Below are 22,512 nucleotides of genomic sequence, written 5' to 3'. Positions count from 1 at the left end.
GAAAAGCACTCGTTTTAATTTATTCCTCACCTGAGTTCACTGGCTTGGAGAGCCCTGCTGCGTCAGACTACTCCTGGTGCCTCAGAGCAATCCTGTGAGGGACATGAGCGTCACGTCCGCCCTACAGAAGAGGACGCTGGGCCCAGAGAGCTTCAGCAGCTTCCCAGGGCCACAGAGCTGTCGGGGCGGGCTCCTCTGAAGATGTGCCCCCCACCATTCCTCTCCGAGGTGCCTGAATCCAGGCACAGGGACTCCTACCTCTAACTGGAGGGACCACACCTTAAAACACAAGGGGAGTCCTGAAGGACAAGCTACGGGGGATGGTTGGTGCCAGCCGGCTGTCCAGGTCAGGAAAGCAGAGCCACCAGCTGGTCCTGCAGGAGCCGAAACCAGGCAGCCCTGCAGAGAGAAGCCTGGGCCTGGGGTCTCCTCCTGGGAATGGAGACAGGAAGCTCAGAGCGTGTGCTCAGGGAGGGCAGGGCAGAGACTGGCCACTCCTGACCTCCAGACACTCCTGCTGTTCCTCTGAGGCCACATGCCAGGGGCCGTCTCCTGGGTGAGGTCAGTAGGATGGGTCTCCAGAGACTCTGGGCTGGGGGCCACAGGGCCTTGGAGCTTGACATCCTTGTCTCCCCCCAACTGTGGTCAGGCACTGGCAGGCAGAACTGTGATTCTCCTGAGCCACGTTGCCCCCTCCTCTCTCCATCTCTTCTCTGCCCTCACCCTGAAGGTTCTCCCGAGGCTTCTACCTCTGCCTGCAGGGGGAGTGCTTGTTGGGGCTGGTGGCAAGGGTAAGGAGACTCTGGGCAGATGGGCAGTGGGACGGGTAGGTAGCTGTCCAGGGGGCTCCCTTAGTAGGGACCTGGGGCTGGCAGGGGATGAGAGGGTGCCTGTTGAGAGAGGTATGGGGGGACAGAATTTGGGAGAGCAGGTAAGAGAGGAGGAGCCCGTGCCAGTAACTGTGGAGGAAACTGTGCCATGGGAGCCGGAGGGGAGGGGAAGGGATTGAGTGCTGCTAACCGTCTCCAGAGCCAGAGGCTTTGCTCTTAGCACGTGCTGGGTTTGAATGTTTCTCTCTCCAAGCTCATGCAGAGCCTAATGCCCACTGAGCTGGTGTTAAGAGGTGGGTCCTGCCTTTGTGAAGGGGATTTATGCCCTCACTGAAGCGGCTCAGAGAGGCACTTGGCCCTTCTAACTCTCCATGTGAGGAACAGCGTTTGCGCCTCCTGCCACGTGAGCACGCAGCAGAGGGGCCACCGTGAAGGAGAGCAGCCCTCAGCAGATGTAGGAATCATGTCTTGATCTTGGGCTTTTAAATTCCAGAACTCTGAGAAATAACTACCTAGATTACAGGATTTTGTTAGGGCAGAAGAAACAGGGTTTGTATTAGACTGAAGGGTGTCCCCCTAGACACTGGAACCTCAGAATGCGGTTTTATTTGGAAAGAAGGTCTTTGCGGAGGCAATTACGGCAAGGCTTGAGATGACATCATGCCAGATTAAGTGGTCCTTAAATCCAATAACTAGTGTCCCCATAAAAGCTAGAGAAGAGACCACAGCGGAAGGCATGAGAGATGAAAGCAGAGGTGGAGGTGCTGTGCCTATAGCACAGGGCGCCGAGGATGGCCAGCATCCTACTTGGGGTACACTGCGTACGAGCTGTGCTTCTCTCCAGAAGGATACCCAACCCTAACTCTGTGTCTCACTTCCTGCCTGTGAGATGCAGGATCCATATCACTGAGTCATTTTGAGGGTTAAACAGATTTTTTTTAAATCTATGTACAATGCTCAGTGGGCTATCTCAGACTTAGCAAGAGTTCCCCCCCCCATTGTTCCACCTTGTGCCTCAGGAATTATTCATCCTGTTTCACTTTTGATAAATCTGGGACTCGGGCAGGGTACCTGAAAACCCCCACAAGATCCCTTGTTCTTCTCGAGTCTTCTCCTTGGAGTAGAAAACACCTCATGGGTTGGCTCTTTCAGGAATCCTGTTGATAAATTTTGAATGCAAAGAAAAACCAACACATTGTCTTCAGTAAGTAGCCAGGTTGAAAGTAGAGACGTGTGGAGCCAGAAAATGCTCAGGGGCCTTTATTGAAATAGATGACTGTTGGGGTTTGCATCTCACATGTATCCCAAAGTGCATGTGTAGAAGGCTTGGTCCTCAACAGAAGGTGCTGTTCACATGTTGGAAACTTGAGGAAATTAGGCCATTGGGAGAGTGCACTTGAAGGGGGTATTGTGTGCCAGTCCCTCTTCCTCTCCTGCTCTCTTTTCTTCCTGCCTGCCATGAGATGAGAAGCCTTTCCCCACCACATGCTCCCCACAATGATGTCCTGATTCTCTAGAGACCCAAGGCAATGGGGCCAAGTAACCCACTGGACTAAAACTTTGGAAATCATGAGCCAAAATAAACATTTCCTCTTTGTAAGTTAATTTTCTCTGATATTTTATCCGAGTGTTGGAAGCCGACTAACAGAAAATCAGTGCCAGGAGTGGGTCTGTGGCCTGATCATGCGTTTCAGAAAGCGTTGGAAGTGGTTCTCAGGAGGAATTAGGAAATATTGGAAAGTGTCCTAGGAAAAGTCTTAGATGCTGGAAGCAGAGCTTAATGGTCATATCTGTGGGAGCTCAGACCAGGATGCTGACCGAAATGTGGACAGTAAAGACTGTGCTCATGAGGTCTCCTATGGAAAGGCAGAATCTACTAAGAATTAGATTAGAGGCCATCTTCATTACCTTCTGGCAAAGAACTTGTCTACATGTCGTCCAAACCCTGAGACTTTGGGTGAAGCTAAATTTAAAGGTGATGGACTAGTTTATTTGCTGGATGAAATTTCAAGGCAGCCTGGCATTCAGGCAGTGACATGGATATTGATGATATCATTTGGCCATATTTACAATGAGAATCAGGAACAAAAAGAAAAGCAGAAAAATTTGAAAAACTTTCATTTTTGCACACATGTGCACACACACACACACACAAAGTGTATATATAGTTGCAGATAAGGAGAATGTGGTACTAAGTATATTAGCACCATTAAAAGGAAAGTGATTAATTTACATCAGGACAATAGGAAAGAAGCTTGGAGGGTGTCTCAGGAATCAGCGAGACAAACAGCAGGCTCAAAAACTTGTTTGAACAGAGAGCTCTGGGGCACCCTGCGTGCATGGGGTTACTAGGAAGCCCTTGTGACTCTGGTGTGCTTGGCTTTGTTCAGCCACCTGGGCATTCAGTGTTTGCTGCACCTGTGATCCACAGAGACCTGGCTACTGCTCCCACTGGTGCTGGACATTCGTGTCATCTATTTGATAATTGTTTTGCATGAATGAGGAATGCAGGAGTTGTAGGGTCATGGAGATTTCCACCGAGATTTCAAAGGCAATTCTGGAAAACCAGGCAGTATGTGATGGGGTTGGAGTGCCTGTGGGCAGTTCCAGGCAGGGACATGCATGCAGCCATGGGAGTGAGGCCGAAGCAGGGACCACGAGAAGTTAGAGATGCAGGAACATGTGACATCTGCCAAGGGAGACAGAGGGCACGAGCAGAGCAACCTGAGAAAGAGCCAGCAGGTTGTGGTGGGGGTCTCTAAGCCCCTTGGCGCTCACATGACACCACTGTGTGCCATGGGTGACAGATGTGGAGCGACAGGATTCAACGTTCACCCGCTGGGTTTCAGTCCCACCCTTTCTCTGTATGCCCCATTCCTCTCTTTGGAATGGGAATGTTCACTTTGTCCCATTGGGCATGTAACTTGTTTTTTTTTTTTTTTAATATTTATTGAGGCTTGTAGCTCAGAGTTTTCCTTGAGTCTCAGAAGAGAAATTGAGTTTGAACTTCAAAGAATGCTGGAACAGTTAATAACGTGGGAACTCTTGGAGGTGGACGGAATGCCTTTTGCATTTTGAAATAGACATGAGTCTTTGGGGGACCAGGGCTGGGAAGTTATGGGTTGGATTTTAAATGTCACCCAAAGGCTCATGAATTAGACTTGGCCTCCAGCCAATGATTTTCTTGGGACGTGCTGGTAATTTCAGGAGGGGAACTTAGTGGCAGAAGTCGTCACTGGAGGTGTGCCCTTGAAGGGACCCTGGATCCTTCTTTTCATTCTCTTTGCTTCCTGGTCACCACGAGGTGACTTTGCTCTACCACTTGCTCCCTGCCATGCTGTTCTGGTTCACCCGAGGCCCAGGGTGACAGACAAGCCACCGGGGTGTGAACCTCAGGGACCAGGGGCCAGAATGACTCTTTCTTCCTTTAAGTGGATTATCTCAGACATCCTGTGATAGAAAGATGACTGACAGGGACCCTCAAGTCAAAGGTGGGCCCTGATATGCCCACCTTCTGCCCCTCCAGGCCTGGGGTAAACTGAGGGGGTAGATCCAGGAAACCCACCCCAGAGGAGACTCCAGTGGATGAGGATGAAATTCTGGCCTCAGTCCTGAACTCACTGGTGGTGAGTGTGGGTCTGCTCGTGTGGTCAGCTAGCCCATTGTTTCTCTCCCCCAAGCTTGGGACTTGTGTGACCACGTGCAGGAGTTTGGGGAAGCTGAAAAGACCCAAGAAGATGGAGGCTGAGTAGCGGAGGCTCCCAGGGGCAGCCAAGGAGCACGTGGAGACGAGGGTCTTGTCTGGGGCGGGGGAGGGGTTAAGGGAGCCAGGAAACTGCTCTCTCCTGGGGCAAAGGGTGAGCCATGCAGCTGAGCACAGGAGCTGGGGTTTCTCTTCCTCTAGAAGCACCTCTGTGAGCAAGGAAGGGTGTGATGGGGGAGAGGCGTGTCTTTCTCTCCCTGACCAACCCCCTCCCCACCCCATGAACCCAGTCTTGCAAATTTTGCCTTCCCACTTGCTGTCAGCCCTGAGCTGCTGCTGAGAGACCTGGCATATGCAGAACTGGGTTCTGGGACCAAAATTTGTGGTGCCAGTGTCATCGTACCAAGCTGAGAGGGAGCTGTGGCTTGATCTATTTCTTTCTGGCTTCTTGTTAGGGCCAATGTGTCCACCAGAGTTCAGATGCTGAGTCTTAACCCTGGAGCTCAGACTGGACTGCAGAAGGACCCAACCTCGGAAGGTGCAATTTACACGTTAAACTCCGTCATGCTGCAGAGTTGGAATCATTCGGTAGAAGCTGCACTTGGAACGTTGAATCTGATCCTTCCTGGGTTGGTGGCATGGGTGAGGTCCTGTTTTGCACAGCTGGGCAGTTTTCTCAGCCCTGCCACCACCGGGGGAGCAAGTGACCCTCTCCAGCGTGCCGTGCTGCTGAGCGGGCTCTTGGGTGGATCCGGGGCATTTGATGCATTTCGACTCAGTGTATTTTCAACTTACAATGGACTTATTGGGGGTGACCCCTTCATACGTCAAAGGGCTTCTGTATTTGGTGTGTTTCCAAAAATGATTAAGCGGTCACCAGGTGGCCTCACCCTACAAGACTGGTGTCCTAAGAGGGACAGCCATGTGAGGGCTCAGGAGGGGATGTCCACGGAGGGGCCTCAGAGGAAACCAGCCAAACCTTGATCTCAGACTCCCAGCCTCCAGGACTGGGTTGTTGAAGTCACCCAGACGAGGGCACTTGGTCATGTGGCCCAAGCAGATGGGCTTTCCACCCCCCCCCCACCCCCACAGGTTGAGGCCATTAGCTCTCAATCTCTGGTCGACACCATAATCACCTGGAGGCTTACTTAAAGGGCAGATGCAGGGGCCCGGGGCATGGCCGAAACCTGCATGCTCACTGGTGCATGCTACTGATGCTGACACTGGACCTCGGGTGGGATACCCTGACATGGGACAACAGGGACTTGCCGGGCCACCCTCATGTCCCTGGTCCCCACAGTCCTGCCGGCTCCTGCCATCTCAACTTCAAAACGGTGAGGCTGAGTGTCTTTAGACTCTGTTGGTTTTGCCTGCAGGGCCCCGGGCAGGGTCAGGGGATGCTGTGGCCAGCAAGCCACGGGCTGAGGATGCGGTGGAGGGAGCAGCTTTCTCTCTCCCTCAGGACACTTTGTAAAGTCAGAAAGCAGGAAGGGGGTGAGAGAGCCACGGTAGGCGCAATCCCACACGGAGACCCTTGTTTGTTGACGGAGGGGTCAGACAGGGGACAGGGGGCTGTTATCTCTGGAGACCTTTGACAAAGCACACATTTTCCTTTGAGGAAGCGCTCGGGGGCCGGGCCTGGGTTTAATAATGGAGCCTTCACACAGGAGAGGTGAGGTCTGGACGGCTCTTTCTGCTGAGAGCTGTCTAATCCTGATAAACAGAGCCCCGTCCTTCCCAGTGTGAACAGTTCTGGCGTTAAACATATCAATCCTGTTTGTTACCTTCTCTGATCCGCCAGCTGGCACCTGGCCGGCCCCTGGGGATGGCCCTACACAGGAAGTGACAGGGTTCAGCAGCAGAGACCGGGATAATTGCTTGTGGTGCGGCCCCGGGGGGAGGTGGCCACAGAGGGTGGATGCTGTCACAGAGACGAGGTCGGGGAGCTGCAGCTCACTGGGGATCCTGTGATGCTTTGGCAGAAAAATGTTTCTGAAATAGATGCTGCTCCTGCCCCTTCAGGCTGGCAGCTGTCTCCAGGCTGAGCTGTGCGGGCCTGGAGGACTGCTCCTGGGGTGGGAGCTGCCTGGCTGCAGCCCCCCTGCAGGGTACATCCCTGTTGACCGGTGGCTGACTCTGTGGCCTGTGTCAAAGGGCCAGCACTGCACCTCGGGGTGTGGCCAGTGTGGGCAGCTCCCACTCCAGCCTCCAGTCACGGCCTCTTCCTGCTCAGGCCCCTTGCAGCGCCCCTTCCCCTGAGAGAGGGACTTGGTCACAGGCACCCAGATTTCTCTCCTCCCCATGGCAACGGCCCCTCCCTCTTGCATGGCCCCTCCCATGGCAACGGCCCCTCCCACTGCAAAGTTGCCCCTTTCTCTCTTACAATCGTCCTCTGAAGCGAATTGCTCCTTCCAGGCAAAGATGGTTTCCCTGGGCAGGTGTGTCACGGCAGGTGTGTCCTAGGCTGCTGGCCCCGCCTGGTCGCTGTTTATGCTGTACCTCCAGGTGTGCCCTCCCTCAGCCAGGCCCGGCCCCCTGGGAGGTCCACACTGGGACAGCAGCTGGCCGGATGGAGGGGTTGGGCCAGGGGCTCTCCCCATCCAACTGGAACCTGTCAAACCGGGAACGGCACCTGCTGTCCGAGTCTTGATCTCAAATGTGAACACAGAAGCTTGTCCCCATGGCCTGGCCCCTGGAGGGACCTGGTCATCAAAGGAACTTTTAGGTCCTGATCAAAGACACTGAGGGCTGCATGTCCTTGAATTAGCCACCCAATGTGTGCACGGTCCTAGGCGGTTCGTCCTGCAGGCCTTGGCCTGGCTTCCTCAGCTGCCCTGTCCCCAGCCCCCTGTTTCCTCCTGACCCACTGACTCCAGCCCAAATCCAGTCTGTGTGGATTCCATCAGAGTCTCCGCTGTGACGGGGGCTGGCCTGGGACAGGGGATGGCCTCTGCTGTGACGGGGGCTGGCCTGGGACAGGGGATGGCCTCTGCTGTGATGGGGGCTGGCTTGGGACAGGGACTGGCCTCTGAAACCTCAGGGGCTGGCAGGAGGTGCTTCCTGAGATGAGGGACAGCTGAGGGACACTGCCCTGACCCCAATAGTGGAGCGCTGCAGAGGCCACCTGCTGCTTCCCAGAAGGGCAGTCTGTGCAGGTCTCCTCTGAAACCCATATGGAGACTTGCGCATCCTGTGAGGGGTCCCCAGGGGGGTGGGGGGACAGGGCTTCTGTCACCCAACAGCAGTGGGTGAGGCTCCCTGTTGACACTGGTCATTTTGACTCTCTCATAGCATGGAGGCAGTGAAGATGGCGGTGGACTGGTCATCCAGGAGTGACGTGCACTTGTGATTTCCCTGTGCCTGCCTTGGGGGATGCGGTCACCCTACCCCTTCCCTGGCTCTAGGACCCCACGTAGAAGTCGTGAGTATCTGGCCCCGAGCCCTGGTCTTACTTGAGGCAGACACAGGTCTGGGTTCAACTCCTTCCTCCTTCTGGGTCTGCCTGACCCATCTGGGCTTGTCACGGGCACTGACTGATGGCCAATGGATGGCCACCTTCTCCTGCCTCCCTGGAACGGCTAGAAGTCAGCATCAGCCAACAACTTAGGGCTCTTAGGGCTGAGAAGAGGAGCCTGGGGTCTTTAGTGACCTGCTGGTCCTGTCCCGGCACTACCCGGGCATTGGGGCCCTTCTTCCTTCCAGGACGCTTGGTTCCCTGCGGGTCGTGGCCATCAGAGGGGAGCAATTCCTATTTTTTATTATTATCATTTGCTGCAGACGGACCAGTCACTTCATAAACGTTAACAATGAGAGATCACCAGTGCCAGCAACACCACAGTCACATGATGACGGTCATTACCCAAGGGCGGCTCCATGGGCCAAGCAGCAGGAGCCGCCACCTAGCCAAGGCAGGATGGGTGCCTGAGCAAGAGCCCGGGGACGAGGGGGCTTGGCCATGCCAGGAAGGGTCCCTGTCCTCCACCCTCGGGGACAGACGGGGAGTAGGCAGGGGAATGGCCACCAAGGTCCCTATGCAGGTTTCCTGAGCTGCCATGTCAAGTCCCCGTGCACTGGGCAGCTCACACCAGCAGAACCCATTCTCAGGACCTGAAGCCCCGGTGTGGGCTGGGGTGGTGCTGCCGAGGCTGGGAGGGAGGATGGAGCCCTTTCCCAGCCTCTCTCCGGGTTTCAGGTGGCTGCTGACATCTTGGAGACCTGGGCTTGAAGAATGTCACTCCTCCTCTGCTTCTGTCCTTGTGTGGCCTGCTTTCCTGGGTCTCTGTGTCCTTTCTTCTTCTGAGGATGCCAGTCATTGGGCCAAGGGCCACGAAATCCTTTATGGACTCAGCTTGATGACATCCACAAAGACCCTGTTTTCAAATAAAGCCACATCCTGGGATCTGGGTGGACATGATTTTGTGGGATATTGCGCTGCCCACTACCATCACTGAGTTAAAAGATGTTCACCTGTCCACGTGGGCACCATTGCCGGCCACATGAGCTGGTGGTTTGCTCTGTTTGTCACAAGGGGTGGACATAGTGGAGGGAGGCCCTCCCAGTGTCCGTCCCTCTTGCCTGAGTCCAGGTCCTCTGGATTTTGAGGAGGCTGGGAACCTCCTCCGTTGAGGATTTCTGGGAAGACCAGACACACAGGCTGGGGAAGGGAGAGGCTGGCCAGCCACCCCTGGGACCACAGGGTCTGCCCCGTGGGGGGACACACAGGCTGGTGGGGGGGAGGCTGGCCAGCCACCCCTGGGACCACAGGGTCTGCCCCGTGGGGGGACACGCAGGCTGGTGGGGGGAGGCTGGCCAGCCACCCCTGGGACCACAGGGTCGCTGAGCAAGGATCCAAGTCAGAAGCCTGTTTAGTGGGTGGGGGACCCTTTAGAGACCCCAGTGACTACAGCAGCAGGGTCTATGGGAGGGAGGGGCCTCAGAGTTCTCCTGCTCTAATGCGTATACGGTCACTCCATGACCACTTTGAACACAGGTCACAGAAGGACCAGTTGCCCCAGCCTGACCAGTAGGAGTGACAGCACATTCTTCACCAATCAAAGCTCCACCCTCACCCACTGTCCCAACCTTCTACATTCAAACAATGAAGACAGCAGACACCGAATTACCCCCACTCTCCGGCAGTACCCAATCCAGAGCAAAGCCCTGCGTCCCCCAAACCCTCAGATCTCCTAATGTGACCTTAAATCTAGAAGGCGCTCTCCTGACTCTCAGGGACGTGCCCCAGGGCTCCCCACGGTGTGTGATCCTTCTGTTGCCAGGAGCCATAAGCCCACGCTGACCACGGTGAGTTCCTGCTGGTCTGTGCTGGCAGGACCTAGACCTGGGGAGACGGCCATGTGGGCCCTGCGCTGCCTTGACGCTGACCCGTGCCCTGCATCACCATCTTGCGGGATCCTCCTCCTCGGGCTTCTGGTGGGTGCTGTAGGTGGGAACCCGAGGCACAGGGGCCACTCACACAGGGCCTGTGTGTGCTCAAGGCCACCTGGGCCACGTGTGCCCACATCTACATGGCTGTCTGTATCTGTGCTGGGTCACCTGTGTCTGCACCTGTGTTCGCACCTTCCTTGGGTTGTGTGTCTGTTCCAGTGTCCACGTCTGTGTTCGTACCTGTGCAGGTGTACGCACACCTGTGCAGGTATCTCTACTTACATGTGTGTTTTAGAATTTATCAAATACCTTAGATGGGGACACTGAGGCACAGAGCTGTGCCTGGCTCTCCCCAGGGCAAACCGGTCAGCTGTGGGCCTGTGGTCCAGGAGGACAGCCCGGTGTCCACTCTGCCTGTCCTGTGCTGGGCTGCTCAGCACCTGCGGGTCATCTCCTGCTGGTAGGAGTTAAGTAAGCACTTGCTGGACGAGCGGAGGCAGGAAGGCGGGCGGACTCTCCACTGTGAGCGTGGAGTTGATGCAGCCCCCAGGAGAGTAACTGGATTATGGGCAGTAAAACTGAAACCGCTCACTTACTGCCACCCTTGGCCTCTCTCCTGGGACGGTGACCAGAGGCACATCCACACGCCTGCTTAGAGACCCGCAAAGAGCAGCCTGGCAGCCCCGTCTAGGGAGAGCCGGGGTGCCAGGCTGGGCTGCACCACTGCAGGCGGGGAGTGGAGACGGTGGGGGCTGGGGGCTGGGCGAGGAGAGGGAGGGGCACGAGAGACAGGAGAGACAGCGCCCGCCCGGGAAAACACACGGACCCATGGACGTTTATCAACGTGGATGGGCCACAGTCAGACCCTGACAACAAAGCAGCTTGCTGAGTAGTCGCAGGATAGGGTGCTGTTTGTGAAACTTGCTGAGTACTCCTGACACCCCACGGGGCAGAGGGAAGAGGCAGGCGGAGAGTGAGAGGTGGAAACAGGGGCAGGAAGGAGGCAGAGGGGGCAGAGGCTGGCCGTAGGGCCTCCGGGCTCCCTGTGCTGCACTGGGGTCCCGGGCGGGGTCTGAGGCAGGGGGTTCTCTTTCATGTGTTTAAGTCTTTCCAAGCTGAAACCCTGTTAGAGAGAAAGGGACAGAGTTGAAGGGGAGTTTGTGGGCAGCGGGGAGGGGAGAGCCATCCAGCAGAGGGGCCGAGTCAGCACTGCCTCCATGGCTGGGGCCAGCGGGAGAGGGACCGGGCTGTGGACGGCGGCCACGCAGGGCCCTGGAGACTCAGCGCCTTGAGGATTTGATCTTTATTTTGTGTGTGATGAAAACGGGAGGAGCCTGAGCACAAGGGCCAGGAGGAGATTGGCATTTTAGGGTTTATTCTGCTCGTGTCCTGCAGCTGCTGGAACCAACGTCCACACCAGGGGACTCTGAACCACAGAAGGCTCTTCTTTCAGAGGCCCAGAAGTCTGGAGTCCAGGTGTGCAGGGCCAGCTCCCGCTGCAGGCACTGGAGGGTCCTCCTGCCCTGCCCAGCTTCAGTGGCCAGTCCCTGCTGCTCTTGGTGAGGAGCTGCGCCGCTCTGCTCTCTGCCTCCTCTGTCCTGTGCAGGGCCTCTTCCCTGGGCCTCTTCCCTGTGGGTCTGAGTCTTGTGGATACTTCATCTGCCCAGAAATGACCCAAGTGTGCAGAGCAGGGAGGGGCTCACGGAACCCGGAGGTGACTTAGCTGTCCTTCGGGTCCTCTTGGCCAGCTCTTGAGAAGGACAAGGGGTGTGGAGAGCAGAGAGCAGCTAGAGAGCAAGGAGATGAGGAGGGAGGGAGGGAGGGAGGGAAGGAGAGGGAGGGAGGGAGGGAGGGAGGGAAGGGGAGGGAGGGAGGGAGGGAGAGAATGGGAGAAAGAGAATGGGAGGGAAGGGGAGGGACGGCTCAGCGCTGGCCGAGAGGCCAGGTTGGGAACTCCACACAGGAGCCCCCTGCAGCAGGTTGGGTCAGGCTCGGGAGGAGCTGACCGGCCAGCCCCTGGCCTCTCCCACAGGAGGCTCCTCTCAGTCTGTTGCACCCTCTCTCTCCATGTCCATGACATTTTTGGGTCCTGTTCCTTTCTCCAGGGCCCCCTCAGCTGGGGTACAGTCTGGGCCAGCCACCAAGTGCTCCCTTGGACACGTTGATCAACTTCCTCCAGTCTCAGGAGAGTTTAAGCACCTGGGGTCAGAGGTGAGCAGGACCAAGGCCCTGGCTGGAACTGGGGTCCAGGTGTGTGTGGGCGCTGGACAGATTAGGGGAGGTGGGCCTCAGCAGGGCAGCCAGTGTGGGCCAGGGCCTTGGGGCCGATGCTGAGAGCGGTGGGTCTGGAGGGGTGGGTGGTTCCCCAGAACTCCACAAGGACAGGGAGGCAGGGATGGTTTACTGGCTACTCTGTGTCCAGCACCTAGAACAGCACCTGGGACATGCGTGGTGAATCATCCTAAATGTCAGCTGACCAAGCCAACGAATGGGTGGAGAAGGGGAGTGACAAGCCGCCCCCACAGGCCAAGCTGGGCTGCTACAGGTGTGCTTGGACCTGGTGGGAGTGGACGGTGTCCAGAGAAGCAGGGAGAGCTAATGCTAGTGGCTGGTACAGGCAGTAGGGAGCTGTGGGAAGTGATGGAGCAGGGGAAGAGCAGAGCTATGCTTTTAGGTGACAAAGGAGTCAGAAACCTGGCCATGAGCTGTTGAGATGGCCTGGATAGAGGCTCTCAAACCTGCGCCCAGGTGACACCGGGAGGCTGGCAAGTAACAGAAAGCCCCATTCCACGCACCATGGCAGCCACCACCTCTGCCTGCCCAGCATCACTGCCGGGACCTGGAGGAGGACTCCGGAGGCGTTTCTTGGACACCTGAGTTTGCTAGCTACTCTGTGTCTTTGCAAACGTCCTTAGGAAGGGGGGTCACACTGGATGAGAGGGGCCCTAATCCAGCGACTGGTGCCCCTTTAAGAGAGAGGAAGGGGCGCAGAGGGAGAAGGCGGTATAGAGACGAGGGCAGGGGCTGCAGTGAGGCCCATGGACAGGGCGGGAAGGGTCCTGCCCAGAGCTGTCAGGGGAGCCGTCCCTGCTGGCCCTGGACATCAGAGGCCCCCCAGGATGCAGGGCGGAGCTTCGCTGTTTTCAGACCCCCCACCCGTCCAGTGCAGGCACTGACAGGGCCACCTGGCTGGTCACAGCCACCGGAGGACCCTGCCCTGTGCTTTGGGTACTGCTGTCAGGCTCTTCGTCTCCTTGGACCTCGCTGGGTCCTGTGCGCAGTCTGCAGGCTGTTTTCTCATCTGCTTCGAGGCTGAGGAGACGCAGGGAGGTGCAGGCGGGCCCCGGCCATCCACCCTGGCCACCAGCTTGGCTTGGCACACAGGCTGCGGGGAGCTGTTGGATCGTCGGCTGCGAGTCCCCCACTGCCACGGGTCACAGGCAGGGCTGTGAGTCGACTGTCCGTGAGGATGGGGTGGGCCTACAGAGTCACAGTCTGTTTTGCAGGGATGCCCTGTGAGGTGCCCCAAGGTGGGGGGCCGCGTCCTCCCCTGCCAGGTGGCCCAGGCACCCGCTGATAGTGGAGCTTGCGCAGGCTCGGGAGCCTGTGATTATCATTGAAATAGCACTGTGTACTTGGTGGTTGGACACGGCCCCACTGTAAAGAAAACACATGGGGCCGTCAGTCAGCACGCGGGGCGGGAGGTGCCTGCCCAGGACAACCGCGGGGCTTGGAGGAGGTTCCTGCACCCCTGCTCCAGTCTGAGGGTCTTCCTGGCAACCTGGAGGGACGACTCCATATGGGTTGGAGGACCGACAGGGCAAGGTCCACCCAGGAGACTCAGGCCCGGGGCCTCTGGTGGGCGCTGGACAAGGGTGGGCGGTGGAGGGCCCTGGAACCCGGCTGCCCTCCGACCCTGCGGCCCAGGGCCGGGGCCAGAGGGCGAGCCCAGCACCTTCCCAGCAGGCTCTGCGTGCTCACTGCCCTCCACAGTCCTCTCCTGGTGTCGTTCTGGGGCCCAGCGGCTTGGTTCTCTCAGGGACGGGGGAGCAATGCAGGCTCCTAGGCCTGCCCTGTCCAAGCCCTGGGTCAGAGCGCTCCTGCAGGGATCGAGTGACGGGACTCTCCTCACCTGTTCTAGACACACCTGGACCAGGTGTGCGGGCTCTTCCTGCCAACGCCACAAGGTCATGGGGACACATCAGAGTCAGGGCCCTGGACATGACCTGGGCTGGTAGCCACGGCTGAGAAGGGCTCTGGGCAGTGCCTGGATGGGCTGTGGCTCCTCCCGGGGCCCCTCAGAGACAAGCTGACCCCTCCTGCTTAATCCCAGTTCGGGCTCATCTAGAACTTTCTCATAACTGTGTTCGTCAGGGCCTTAGCCGGCCCCCGGCTGGCCTCGTCAGAGCTGTGTCCCAGCTCCTGCGAGCTCTCCATTGCTCTCGGCTCAGACCACCATGTGCCCTGCTGTGGGGGGTCCCTCCGGCTCCCCCGAGTCTCCACCCCTGCTTCCCCTGCAGAACCGAGTCTGGGTGGAAGTGAGCAGAGGGCACAGAGGATGGCGGATGTCCTTAAGAGACAGAAGGGACACAGACACAGAGGAGAGGCCAAGAAGATGGAGGTGGAGACAGAGTGAGGTGGCCACGGGCTACGCCAGGCCTGGACCCCCAGGAGCTGGAAGAGGCAGGGGACGCGTCCCTGGAGTGTCTGGAGGGAGCATGGCCCTGTGACACCTTGATTTCAGACTTCCGGCCTCCAGGCACCAGAGGAGGGCTCTGTGCCGTCCAAAGGCGACAGGTTGGTGTGATGTGGTGCAGCAGCCCCAGGACGCTGACGGGGCTCTGTGCTGCTTTGGCCAGGACAAGCCCTGAGTGACGCTGGGAGGGGCAGGTTTCAGAGGAGGCTCTGGAGAGGGCCTGGAGAGGCATTTCAGCTGCCCCTAACATCACAGGACGGGACAGGAGAGAGGTCTGAACGGAGGTGACCGCCTGTCCCGCCTTTCTCGTCATGGGGCGGTGACACTGTGAGCTCTGGACTTGGACCCTGCCATGCTTCGGAACAAGCATGGGTGGGGGCTTGTGAGCCTGGGTGTCTCTCAGGCTGTGGAGAGCTGCCCTCTGGCCATGTGAGCTGGCCCTGCTCCCGTGGGGTTTTGCTTAGTTAGGGGGTGACTTGGGTGCCAGCTCCCCTTGCAGCTGATGTGGCCCCAGGGCTGTGCTAGAGCCTGTGGAACATTAGTGCATGTGGGTGGAACCTCCCGGGAAGTGACTCTAAGGGAGAGGCACACATTCTTCCTTTGTGCCTTCTTCATGCTGGCTTAGATGCAGCTGAAATGGCTCAAGCTAGAGCAGCCATCTTGAACCACAGGGCTCTCTTGGGAGACAAGACTGTGGCGAGCAGAGCAGCAGCAGGCAAGGAGGGTCACCCCTGGGACTTCATGCAGCAAGGCTGCCAAACAACCTGGGCAGCAGAAGTAAAGCTGTCCCTGTGCAGCCTCTGCTGTTTGTGCTGGACATCGGGGGCTCCCAGGACCTAAAATCATGAGCGTCCTCAGCCCTCAGAGCTAGGCTGCACGCAGTAGGGTCTCAGAATACTTCTTGGATCAGTGAAGGAGTGCACAGTGTCAGGTGCTGCCGTCTAACCACCGGGGATCTTTCCGCTGGGCTCATTTTGCATCTGTGTGTGACAGACAAACACCGGGTCACGGAAGCTGGATCCCCGTGAGCATCGTGAGGGTGGCTTGTGGCCCTGAGAGGGGAACTGACCTCACAGGTCCGTCCAGGGCGGCTCTGGTCAGGACGCATTCTGGACTCTGAAATGCAGCTCCCTGGCCACTGGGGAATGGGGGTATCTCCTGGCCCCTCCCGCCAGCCCATCAGCTGGCCTGTCCCGATCTTCAGGTCCTGGGATAGCTCCCTCCTCTGAGCTGCTCTGGGGGCATCCACTGCGCGTCCCACGGGCTGTGCTGTGGCTGGATGGTGTTAGCCAAGGCTGGGGCCCCATGACCCCTGTGACCTTCCTCCCACCAGGTCCCCCCTGAAGGTTCTGGCCTCCAGCAGCACCACACTGGGGACCAAGCGGTTCCAGATCAGACCCTAAGAGACAGTGTCCCCCGGGGATTCCGCATCTGGAAGTCCCTGTGACTCTGACCTACTGGGGACACCATACAGAGGTCAGCCAGTCCCCTCTGTGGGAAACTCATCAGGCCCGTGAGGGTGGCCCTCCTCCCACATGAACAAGTGCCAATACAAAGGGACATTTGGACACAGACGACTGGGGAAGAAGGACTTCAGCCATGGCCACTGTCAGGGCCCAGGCCACTACGGCCCCAGATGGACCTCCCCCTGCATCTTGGCCTTGGACCTCTGCCCTCCAGGCTAGGACAGGAGAAGTTCCTGAGGTCAAGCCCCTGGTCTGTGGCACTGGTTTTTGTGGCCCTGGAAACTCAAAGGGACACCTGGGAGGGTTCCATCCTCAGCCAGCCGGGAGCCCGCAGGACGTCAGGAAATGCAGGACGGGCCGCTCTGGGCTTCCCCCGTCACGGCCTTTAGTTCAAGGTGAATGACAGGACACAGCGGAAGCTGCCCTTGGTGAGGGAGAGGGGCTCCATGGCCCACGTGTCCCTGTCCCCACCTCCAGTGGCTGCTGAGGCCATCTGCGGTCTCTGGGCTACTGGCCAGCGTGGGCAGCTGTTTCTGGGACACTCTGGGAGCCCTGCTCATCTTTTCCAAGCACAGGAGTCACCTGGAGCACCACTGGCAGAAGGAGCGTCCCCTCCCCCCGCCATATGGCACCGTCAGGTGACAGGTCTGGAAGATGACGCCAGTTCTCCACGGGACATGGCTTCCCCTCAGCTAGGGACGCCTCTTGCCACACGCCCTGTTGACAGAGGCCCTGGGCAGGGCAGGCGTTGCTGTCCAGCTCTGGGTTCCGCTCCACGCTGATGCTGCGCTGGACGTAGCTGGGGTCTTCAGGGTCTGGTTTCTGCAAATTGAGTTCTGGAACCATCTGCGCCTGCCCAGGCCAGGAGAGCCGCTTGGCCAGTGCGGCTCAGGCTGAGGACTTTGTAAAGTGAGGTTCTAGCAGCTTTCTCCTTGGGACGTGTGGCCAGGTGCTGGCCAGGGGCTGGCACACAGACAGATAAGAGGAGGGCCCAGCGGGTTCCGTCCCCTCCCAGGTACAAGTGGCCAGCAGTTTTCAACTCAGGGCCTGCTGGGACGGCCCACAGGGTGACCCACAGTACGAGGCCCTGCCCAGCTGGTGCCAGGTTCAGGGTCAGTTTTGGCAAACGTGTCTGGCTTTGCCCTGTGGAAGAATTTAAGAATAAACCAGGGACCATTCCAAGAATCCAGGTGGGAGCGGCCATCACCCCACGCCGGACGAGGAGGACCCAAAGCAGGAGAGAAAGAGGAGAGCTGGGCGGTGGGCAGGACCCACCCGTCTGTCCCTGAGATTCTGGGACATCACATTCCTCCTCCTGCTTAGTCCCCGAGGATGGCTGTGTCCCTGGGGCTTCTCCAAAGGGCCAGGGAGTGCTCTGGCCTCCCCACCTCTGGGCTTGAAGGCACCGAGGACTCAGCTGTTCTCCTGGGGTTCTTTGGGGTGTTCCAGGGACCCCAGATGCCCAGAGCTGTGTCCAGGACACAGGCATGGCATGCCCCAGGGAACCAGCAGGGTGATCCCCGGGAGGATGTGAGTGGACACAAAGGCCCATATAGAGGTGGCCGCTTGGCTGCCCCGTCCAGGGAAGGGTTCCTGAGGGGGCGGCTCTGCCACAGCTGAGGGCCACAGGCGTGTGGGGGAGGAGGGAAGAGTGGTCCAGGGCCAGCGTGGTGAGACGGCCCTTGCTGGGCTCTGGGGGATGGGAGGGCCGTGGGAGGGCCGTGGGAGGCGGGAGTCTGTCTCCCTGCAGCCGGTTCCCAGGGCTCTGTGCCGGAGGTTTCTGAGCACCTCCGAGGCCAGCCCCTGCCTCCAGGGTGGAGGACAGACTTTGGGCTCCCTCCCTCCTCAGGGCCGGGGATCCCCTCGATGGGGGATAATGGCTTTCTCTCTCTCTGTCTCCCTCGGCCGCCCAGGCCCTGGCTGCACTGCCTCTCCACTGTAATCAGAACTTTAATCTGAAGTACTTCAGAGCCCTTCCCAGCCTGCAGACAGGCTGATTTACAGAGGAGCAAATGCCACCAGAGCCTCGGTGGCTGCTCTTGGAAGGCTGGTCTCGTAGACCGCGTAGACCACACTCGCTGGGCAAGCAGCAAGCTGGCCGGGGGGTGGTGATTAGGATACTGGCCGGGAGGCGGGCGGGGAGGGGTGGCGAGAAGTCTCACATTTCCTGGACATGGCCTCGGCAGGCTGGAGAGGAGGATGGGGTTCCCGAAAGGTCAAGCTGTGGGGATCACAGGAGCCTCGCGTAGGGCGTCTGCCACTTCTAGAGCATGGACAGAAACCAGAAGGACATCCTCCTCTCTGAGGTCGCCTGGAACAAGAGCCGGGAGCCAGGTCTTGGTCGTTCGGAAGACGAGCGTCTCCTGTCCTGAGGGCAGCCGCGCCTCGTGCAGTGGTGGGCGGGGGCCGAGCCCTTCCCAGAGGACCCGGAGGGAGGTGCTCACCCCCGAAGGCCTCAGTGTCCTCGTTAAAACCAGCCCAGGGCCTGGCTGACCTGTGTGCAGGACTCACTCTGCCGGGTTCTACTCCAGTTGCTTCATGGGCCCACTCATGGGGTCCTTCCGAATCAGCGAAGCTGGTGCCATTATGTCCCCACGTACAGGGGGGGAAGCTGGGGGACAGGGAGGCCAGTGACTCACCCTCAGGTCCCACGGGTCCTCTGATGGCCATTATGTCCCCACGTACAGGGAGGCAAGCTGGGGGACAGGAGGCCAGTGACTCACCCTCAGGTCCCACAGGTCCTCTGACGGCCAGGAAGCCTATTGCAGAGTTTAGGCAGGTTCACTCAGAGCTGGTGGGACGTGGGTTGTGCAGTCAGGGCAGCAATGTCCTCCTCACAGAGGGGTGCGTGTGTGTGCGTGTGCGCGTGTGCGTGTGCATGTGCACATGTGCGTGTGTGTGCGTGCGTGTGCGTGTGCGTGCCTGTGCATGTTTATGTGCATGTGCGTGTGTGTGTGTGCGTGTGTGTGCGTGTGTGCGTGTGTGTGCGTGTGTGCGTGGGTGTATGTGTGTGTGTGTGTGTGTGTGGCCGGGAGTGGGGGAGTTACATGCGATGGGGGGATGTGTGGAAAGCACCTGTTATGGTTTGGATCTGAGGTGTCCTCCCAAGCTCACGGGTGACACAACGCAAGAAGGTTCAGGAGACATCACTGGGCTGTGGGAGCCTTGCCCCAGTCGGTGACCTCATCCCCTACAGGGATGAGCTGAGTGGTCGCGGAAGGCTGACGGGTGTGGCTGGAGGAGGCGGGCACTGGGCTGTGGCTGGGGGGTGTCTGACTTTTATCTGGTGAGTGGGTCTCCTCTCTGCTTGTGTCCTGGTCACCATGGGAGCCACTCCTCTCCACCACACTCTTCTGCCATGATGTGCAGCCTCACCTGGAGCCCCGAGGAATGGAGCCTGCTATCCGTGGATTGAGGTCGCGGAAACCATGAGCCTCAAATGAACTGTTCCTCCTCTGCAGCTGGGCTGGTCGGGTCTCCTAGTCCCAGCAGCAAAAAAGCTGACTCAAGCAGTACCCAGCCCAGAGTCTGGGGCAGGGTCACCCCTTGAGACATGGTGGTGATGGTGGGATGTTTATGGTGATGCTGGTGGTGACAGTGATGATGCTGGTGGTGATGGTAATGATGATGGTGGTGATGGTGACAGTGATGATGGCGGTGATGTTTATGGTGATAAGGTGATGATGGTGATGCTGGTGGTGACAGTGATGATGCTGGTGGTGGTGGTGATGATGATGGTGGTGATGGTGGTGATGGTGATAGTGATGATGGCGGTGATGTTTATGGTGGTAAGGTGATGATGGTGATGCTGGTGGTGACAGTGATGATGATGGTGGTGATGGTGATGATGACGGTGGTGACACTGATGATGGCGGTGATGTTTATGGTGATAATGGTGATGATGGTGATGCTGGTGGTGACAGTAATGATGATGGTGGTAGTGGTAATGATGGTTGTGGTGATGGTGGTGATGATGATGGTGGTGACAGTGATGATGGTGGTGACATTGATGGCAATGATGGTGATGATAGTGATGGTGATGCTGATGATGACAGTGATGATGATGGTGGTGATGGTGATGATGATGGTGATGATGACGATGCTGACAGTGATGATGGCGGTGATGTTTAGGTGATAAGATGATGATGGTGATGCTGGTGGTGACAGTGATGATGATGGTGGTGGTGGTAATGATGATGGTGGTGACAGTGATGTTGGTGATGATGACAATGGTGATAGTGATGGTGGTGACAGTAATGATGGTGGTGACTATGGTTTGGGGATGAGTTGTGGGGCTGGGGTACATGCTGGAGGTGACCTGTGGTTGTGTTGATGGTCTGGAGTAGGCAGGGCTCTCAGCCTCGGCACTGTCCACACTCAGGGCTGGATCTCTGTCGTGGGGGTCTGTCCTGTGCCCTGTGGGCTGTCTAGAAACCCTGGCATCTACCCTTTCCCAACCAGTAGCATCCTTTCCTCCCCAGTTATGACAACAAAAATTGTCTGTAGGTCTTACCTAATGTTCCCCAAATGACTAGTCAGCCCTGGTGCCAGGACGAAGGGACAGCAGATGATCCTCAGGCCTTTGACCTGAGGAATGATGGGTGCTGCTGACCACTGCTGGAGGGATGTTGGTCTCTTATTCACTGCAGTGACCACAGCACCTAGAACAGGGCCCAGTCCAGAGGAGGTCCCCAGTGGGTGAGGTCCTCAGTGAGTGGGATCTGGTGGACCAAGGGCTGTGTGTGGCGGGGCCACTGGAGACATCTGTGGGCTATGCGTCTCATTTGTCCCTCAACCTGATGGGAAGCTGTGAGTTCATATGCTCAAGGACACCGTGAAGTCACACTGCAGCAAGTGGCAGGGCTGGAACATAAATCCAGGTCACACAAGGCCCAGGTCTGCCTCAGACACTGTGTTTTATCCTGGCCCAAAATCATGGGCATGAGAAACCGTGTAGACATAGTGGTGTCCCTGGAGGCTGCCCCAGGAGACCACTGAGCTGGCCGTGCCCCTGGCTATATGAATGACACCTGCCCATCTTTCCTTCTAATGGACGGTGGCCTCCTGGAGGAAAACCTGCTCCTTTGAAAGCACCTGGAGCTCTGGCCAGGCTGACTGTCCCCTGTGCCCAGCCTCTTTTGAGTCTCACAACCAGGGTTGGTTTCTGGAAGCTCAGCAGAGCCCTGCTGTTGGACAAAGAGCAGAGAGACTCGATCCCCACCATGTGTGACCAAGGACGTGAAGCCAGGCAAGAGGTCGCAACGGCAGCGAATGGGGCCATTGTCGGGGGTGCCCGCATGCCTGGAAACACCTGGAATCTCCCGTCTTTACTCAGGAGCCAAATGCATTTGCCTGCGGAGAGCAAAGTCTGTCTCCTGGCAAAGAGAAGAGGAGCCAGTGGAGAGAGGAAACGCGTTTCTGTTCGCCCGGATCGCGCTTACGCACAGCTCTGGACAGCACGGGGGCCGAGGGGTCTCTTCCCAGGGCTGGGTCCAGGTGGGCACTGACCAGGCTGCAGCTGAAGGGCCAGCACAGGCCAGTGAATGGGCTGTCAAGTGCACAGACCCTTCAGATGACCTCCAGAGGTGCAGACGAGGACTGGAGGCGTCCTGAGCCGATCCCCAGCTCCAGCCCTTGGCAGCCGCCCAGGTGTGACTACTTTCAGAGACGAGTGGGAAACTCTCCGGTCTACTGTTACCTTGCTCTAGCCTGGGTCAGTGGGGGGCCCTCCTGGGCACTGCTGCTCTCCGGGAGCAGGGCAGTCTTCCCGCTGAGCGACTGGCCTGAGATTGGTGACTCCCCTTCTGGGGATCTCTCCCGCTGACATGAACCTAGAGGCAAACTTTGGGTGGGAACAGGGTCAGAGCAGCGTCCCTTAAACCAAGGGCAGAAGTGAGAAGCTGATTCCGTCAACCGGCTCCTTCCTCCTCTTCCTGGCAGAGAGACCTCCCCACAGCACGTCTAGCTCACCATCCTGCACTAGTGCCCTAAGCTCATCTCCGTGAGGGTGGATGGACTTCCCAGCACCCGCCCGTCTCCTGTGAGCCTGCGCGCTGCTTCTGTAGTCAGAGACACTGTGGGGTGCCACCCATCAGGTCGGGCTGCCCGGTCTCCCTGCTGGCCTCTCCAGCCTCCCTGTTTGAGGGCTGGAAACACACGGTCAGTTGAAACAATGATCCTTGGAATGGACGCGATCGCCTCGGTGCCTGATTCTCCAAGTGACGGATGGTCAATTCCTCTCTTTTCCCACTTTTCAGAACCCTCTTCTCTGGGTGGTCCCTGGGCTGGGTGTAGTGATTTCATCATGGCCTCTAGGACTTGGGGTGGGGTGGGCTGCCCAGGTACACCCCGGAGTTGGCATTGGTCAAAATGCCAAGATGAGGCTGCGGGCAGAACTCGGGTGAGTGATGCCCCATCTCCTAAATCAACAGG

General features: G+C 58.1%; 2 protein-coding genes across 11 annotated transcripts in view; both read left to right on the top strand.

Annotated features, from left to right (window-relative positions):
- The window catches only part of LOC144364729 (mitotic spindle assembly checkpoint protein MAD1-like), a 269,288-nt gene extending 260,356 nt beyond the window's left edge, over nucleotides 1-8,932 (top strand). Inside the window, exons 16-18 of one of the 9 annotated variants that reach the window (XR_013432404.1) lie at nucleotides 4,989-5,162; nucleotides 7,825-7,954; nucleotides 8,726-8,932. Coding sequence is in view for 1 of the 9 variants with exons in the window: in XM_078035769.1 (XP_077891895.1) it covers nucleotides 36-199 (164 nt within the window). In the remaining 8 variants the exon portion in view is untranslated. Of the gene's footprint in view, nucleotides 1-35; nucleotides 2,436-4,988; nucleotides 5,176-7,824; nucleotides 7,955-8,310 lie in introns of those variants that run through there. The other 8 variants (XR_013432402.1, XR_013432400.1, XR_013432399.1 and 5 more) reach the window with 8 other exon arrangements.
- A 131-nt stretch (nucleotides 8,933-9,063) lies between these two features.
- On the top strand, nucleotides 9,064-22,269 carry LOC144372377 (uncharacterized). Of its 2 annotated transcripts, XM_078035779.1 has the most exons (6): nucleotides 9,064-9,963; nucleotides 11,314-11,477; nucleotides 12,024-12,129; nucleotides 13,230-13,366; nucleotides 14,439-14,715; nucleotides 15,948-22,269. In XM_078035779.1, the coding sequence occupies exons 1-5, from the start codon at nucleotides 9,886-9,888 to the stop codon at nucleotides 14,458-14,460; spliced, it is 507 nt and encodes a 168-aa protein (XP_077891905.1). In that variant the 5' UTR covers nucleotides 9,064-9,885; the 3' UTR covers nucleotides 14,461-14,715; nucleotides 15,948-22,269. The 2 variants fall into 2 exon arrangements, with proteins under 2 accessions (XP_077891905.1, XP_077891906.1); XM_078035780.1 differs by lacking the exons at nucleotides 13,230-13,366; nucleotides 14,439-14,715.
- The last annotated feature ends 243 nt before the right edge of the window (nucleotides 22,270-22,512 follow it).

The sequence above is a fragment of the Ictidomys tridecemlineatus genome, assembly GCF_052094955.1.
Source record: "Ictidomys tridecemlineatus isolate mIctTri1 chromosome 12 unlocalized genomic scaffold, mIctTri1.hap1 SUPER_12_unloc_8, whole genome shotgun sequence".
Taxonomy (NCBI): Eukaryota; Metazoa; Chordata; class Mammalia; order Rodentia; family Sciuridae; genus Ictidomys; species Ictidomys tridecemlineatus.
Note: the sequence above shows the minus strand (reverse complement) of the source record. Positions and strands in the feature narration are given on the sequence as shown.

What these genes read in the sequence shown, in the direction of transcription:
- LOC144372377 (XM_078035779.1), top strand. Translation starts at nt 9,886, where the DNA reads ATGTGGGCCCTGCGCTGCCTTGACGCTGACCCGTGCCCTGCATCACCA. An exon ending in GCCAGTCCCTGCTGCTCTTG is followed by an intron (nt 11,478 to 12,023) that starts GTGAGGAGCTGC and finishes TCCTTTCTCCAG; the next exon opens with GGCCCCCTCAGCTGGGGTAC. An exon ending in TTAAGCACCTGGGGTCAGAG is followed by an intron (nt 12,130 to 13,229) that starts GTGAGCAGGACC and finishes ATCTGCTTCGAG; the next exon opens with GCTGAGGAGACGCAGGGAGG.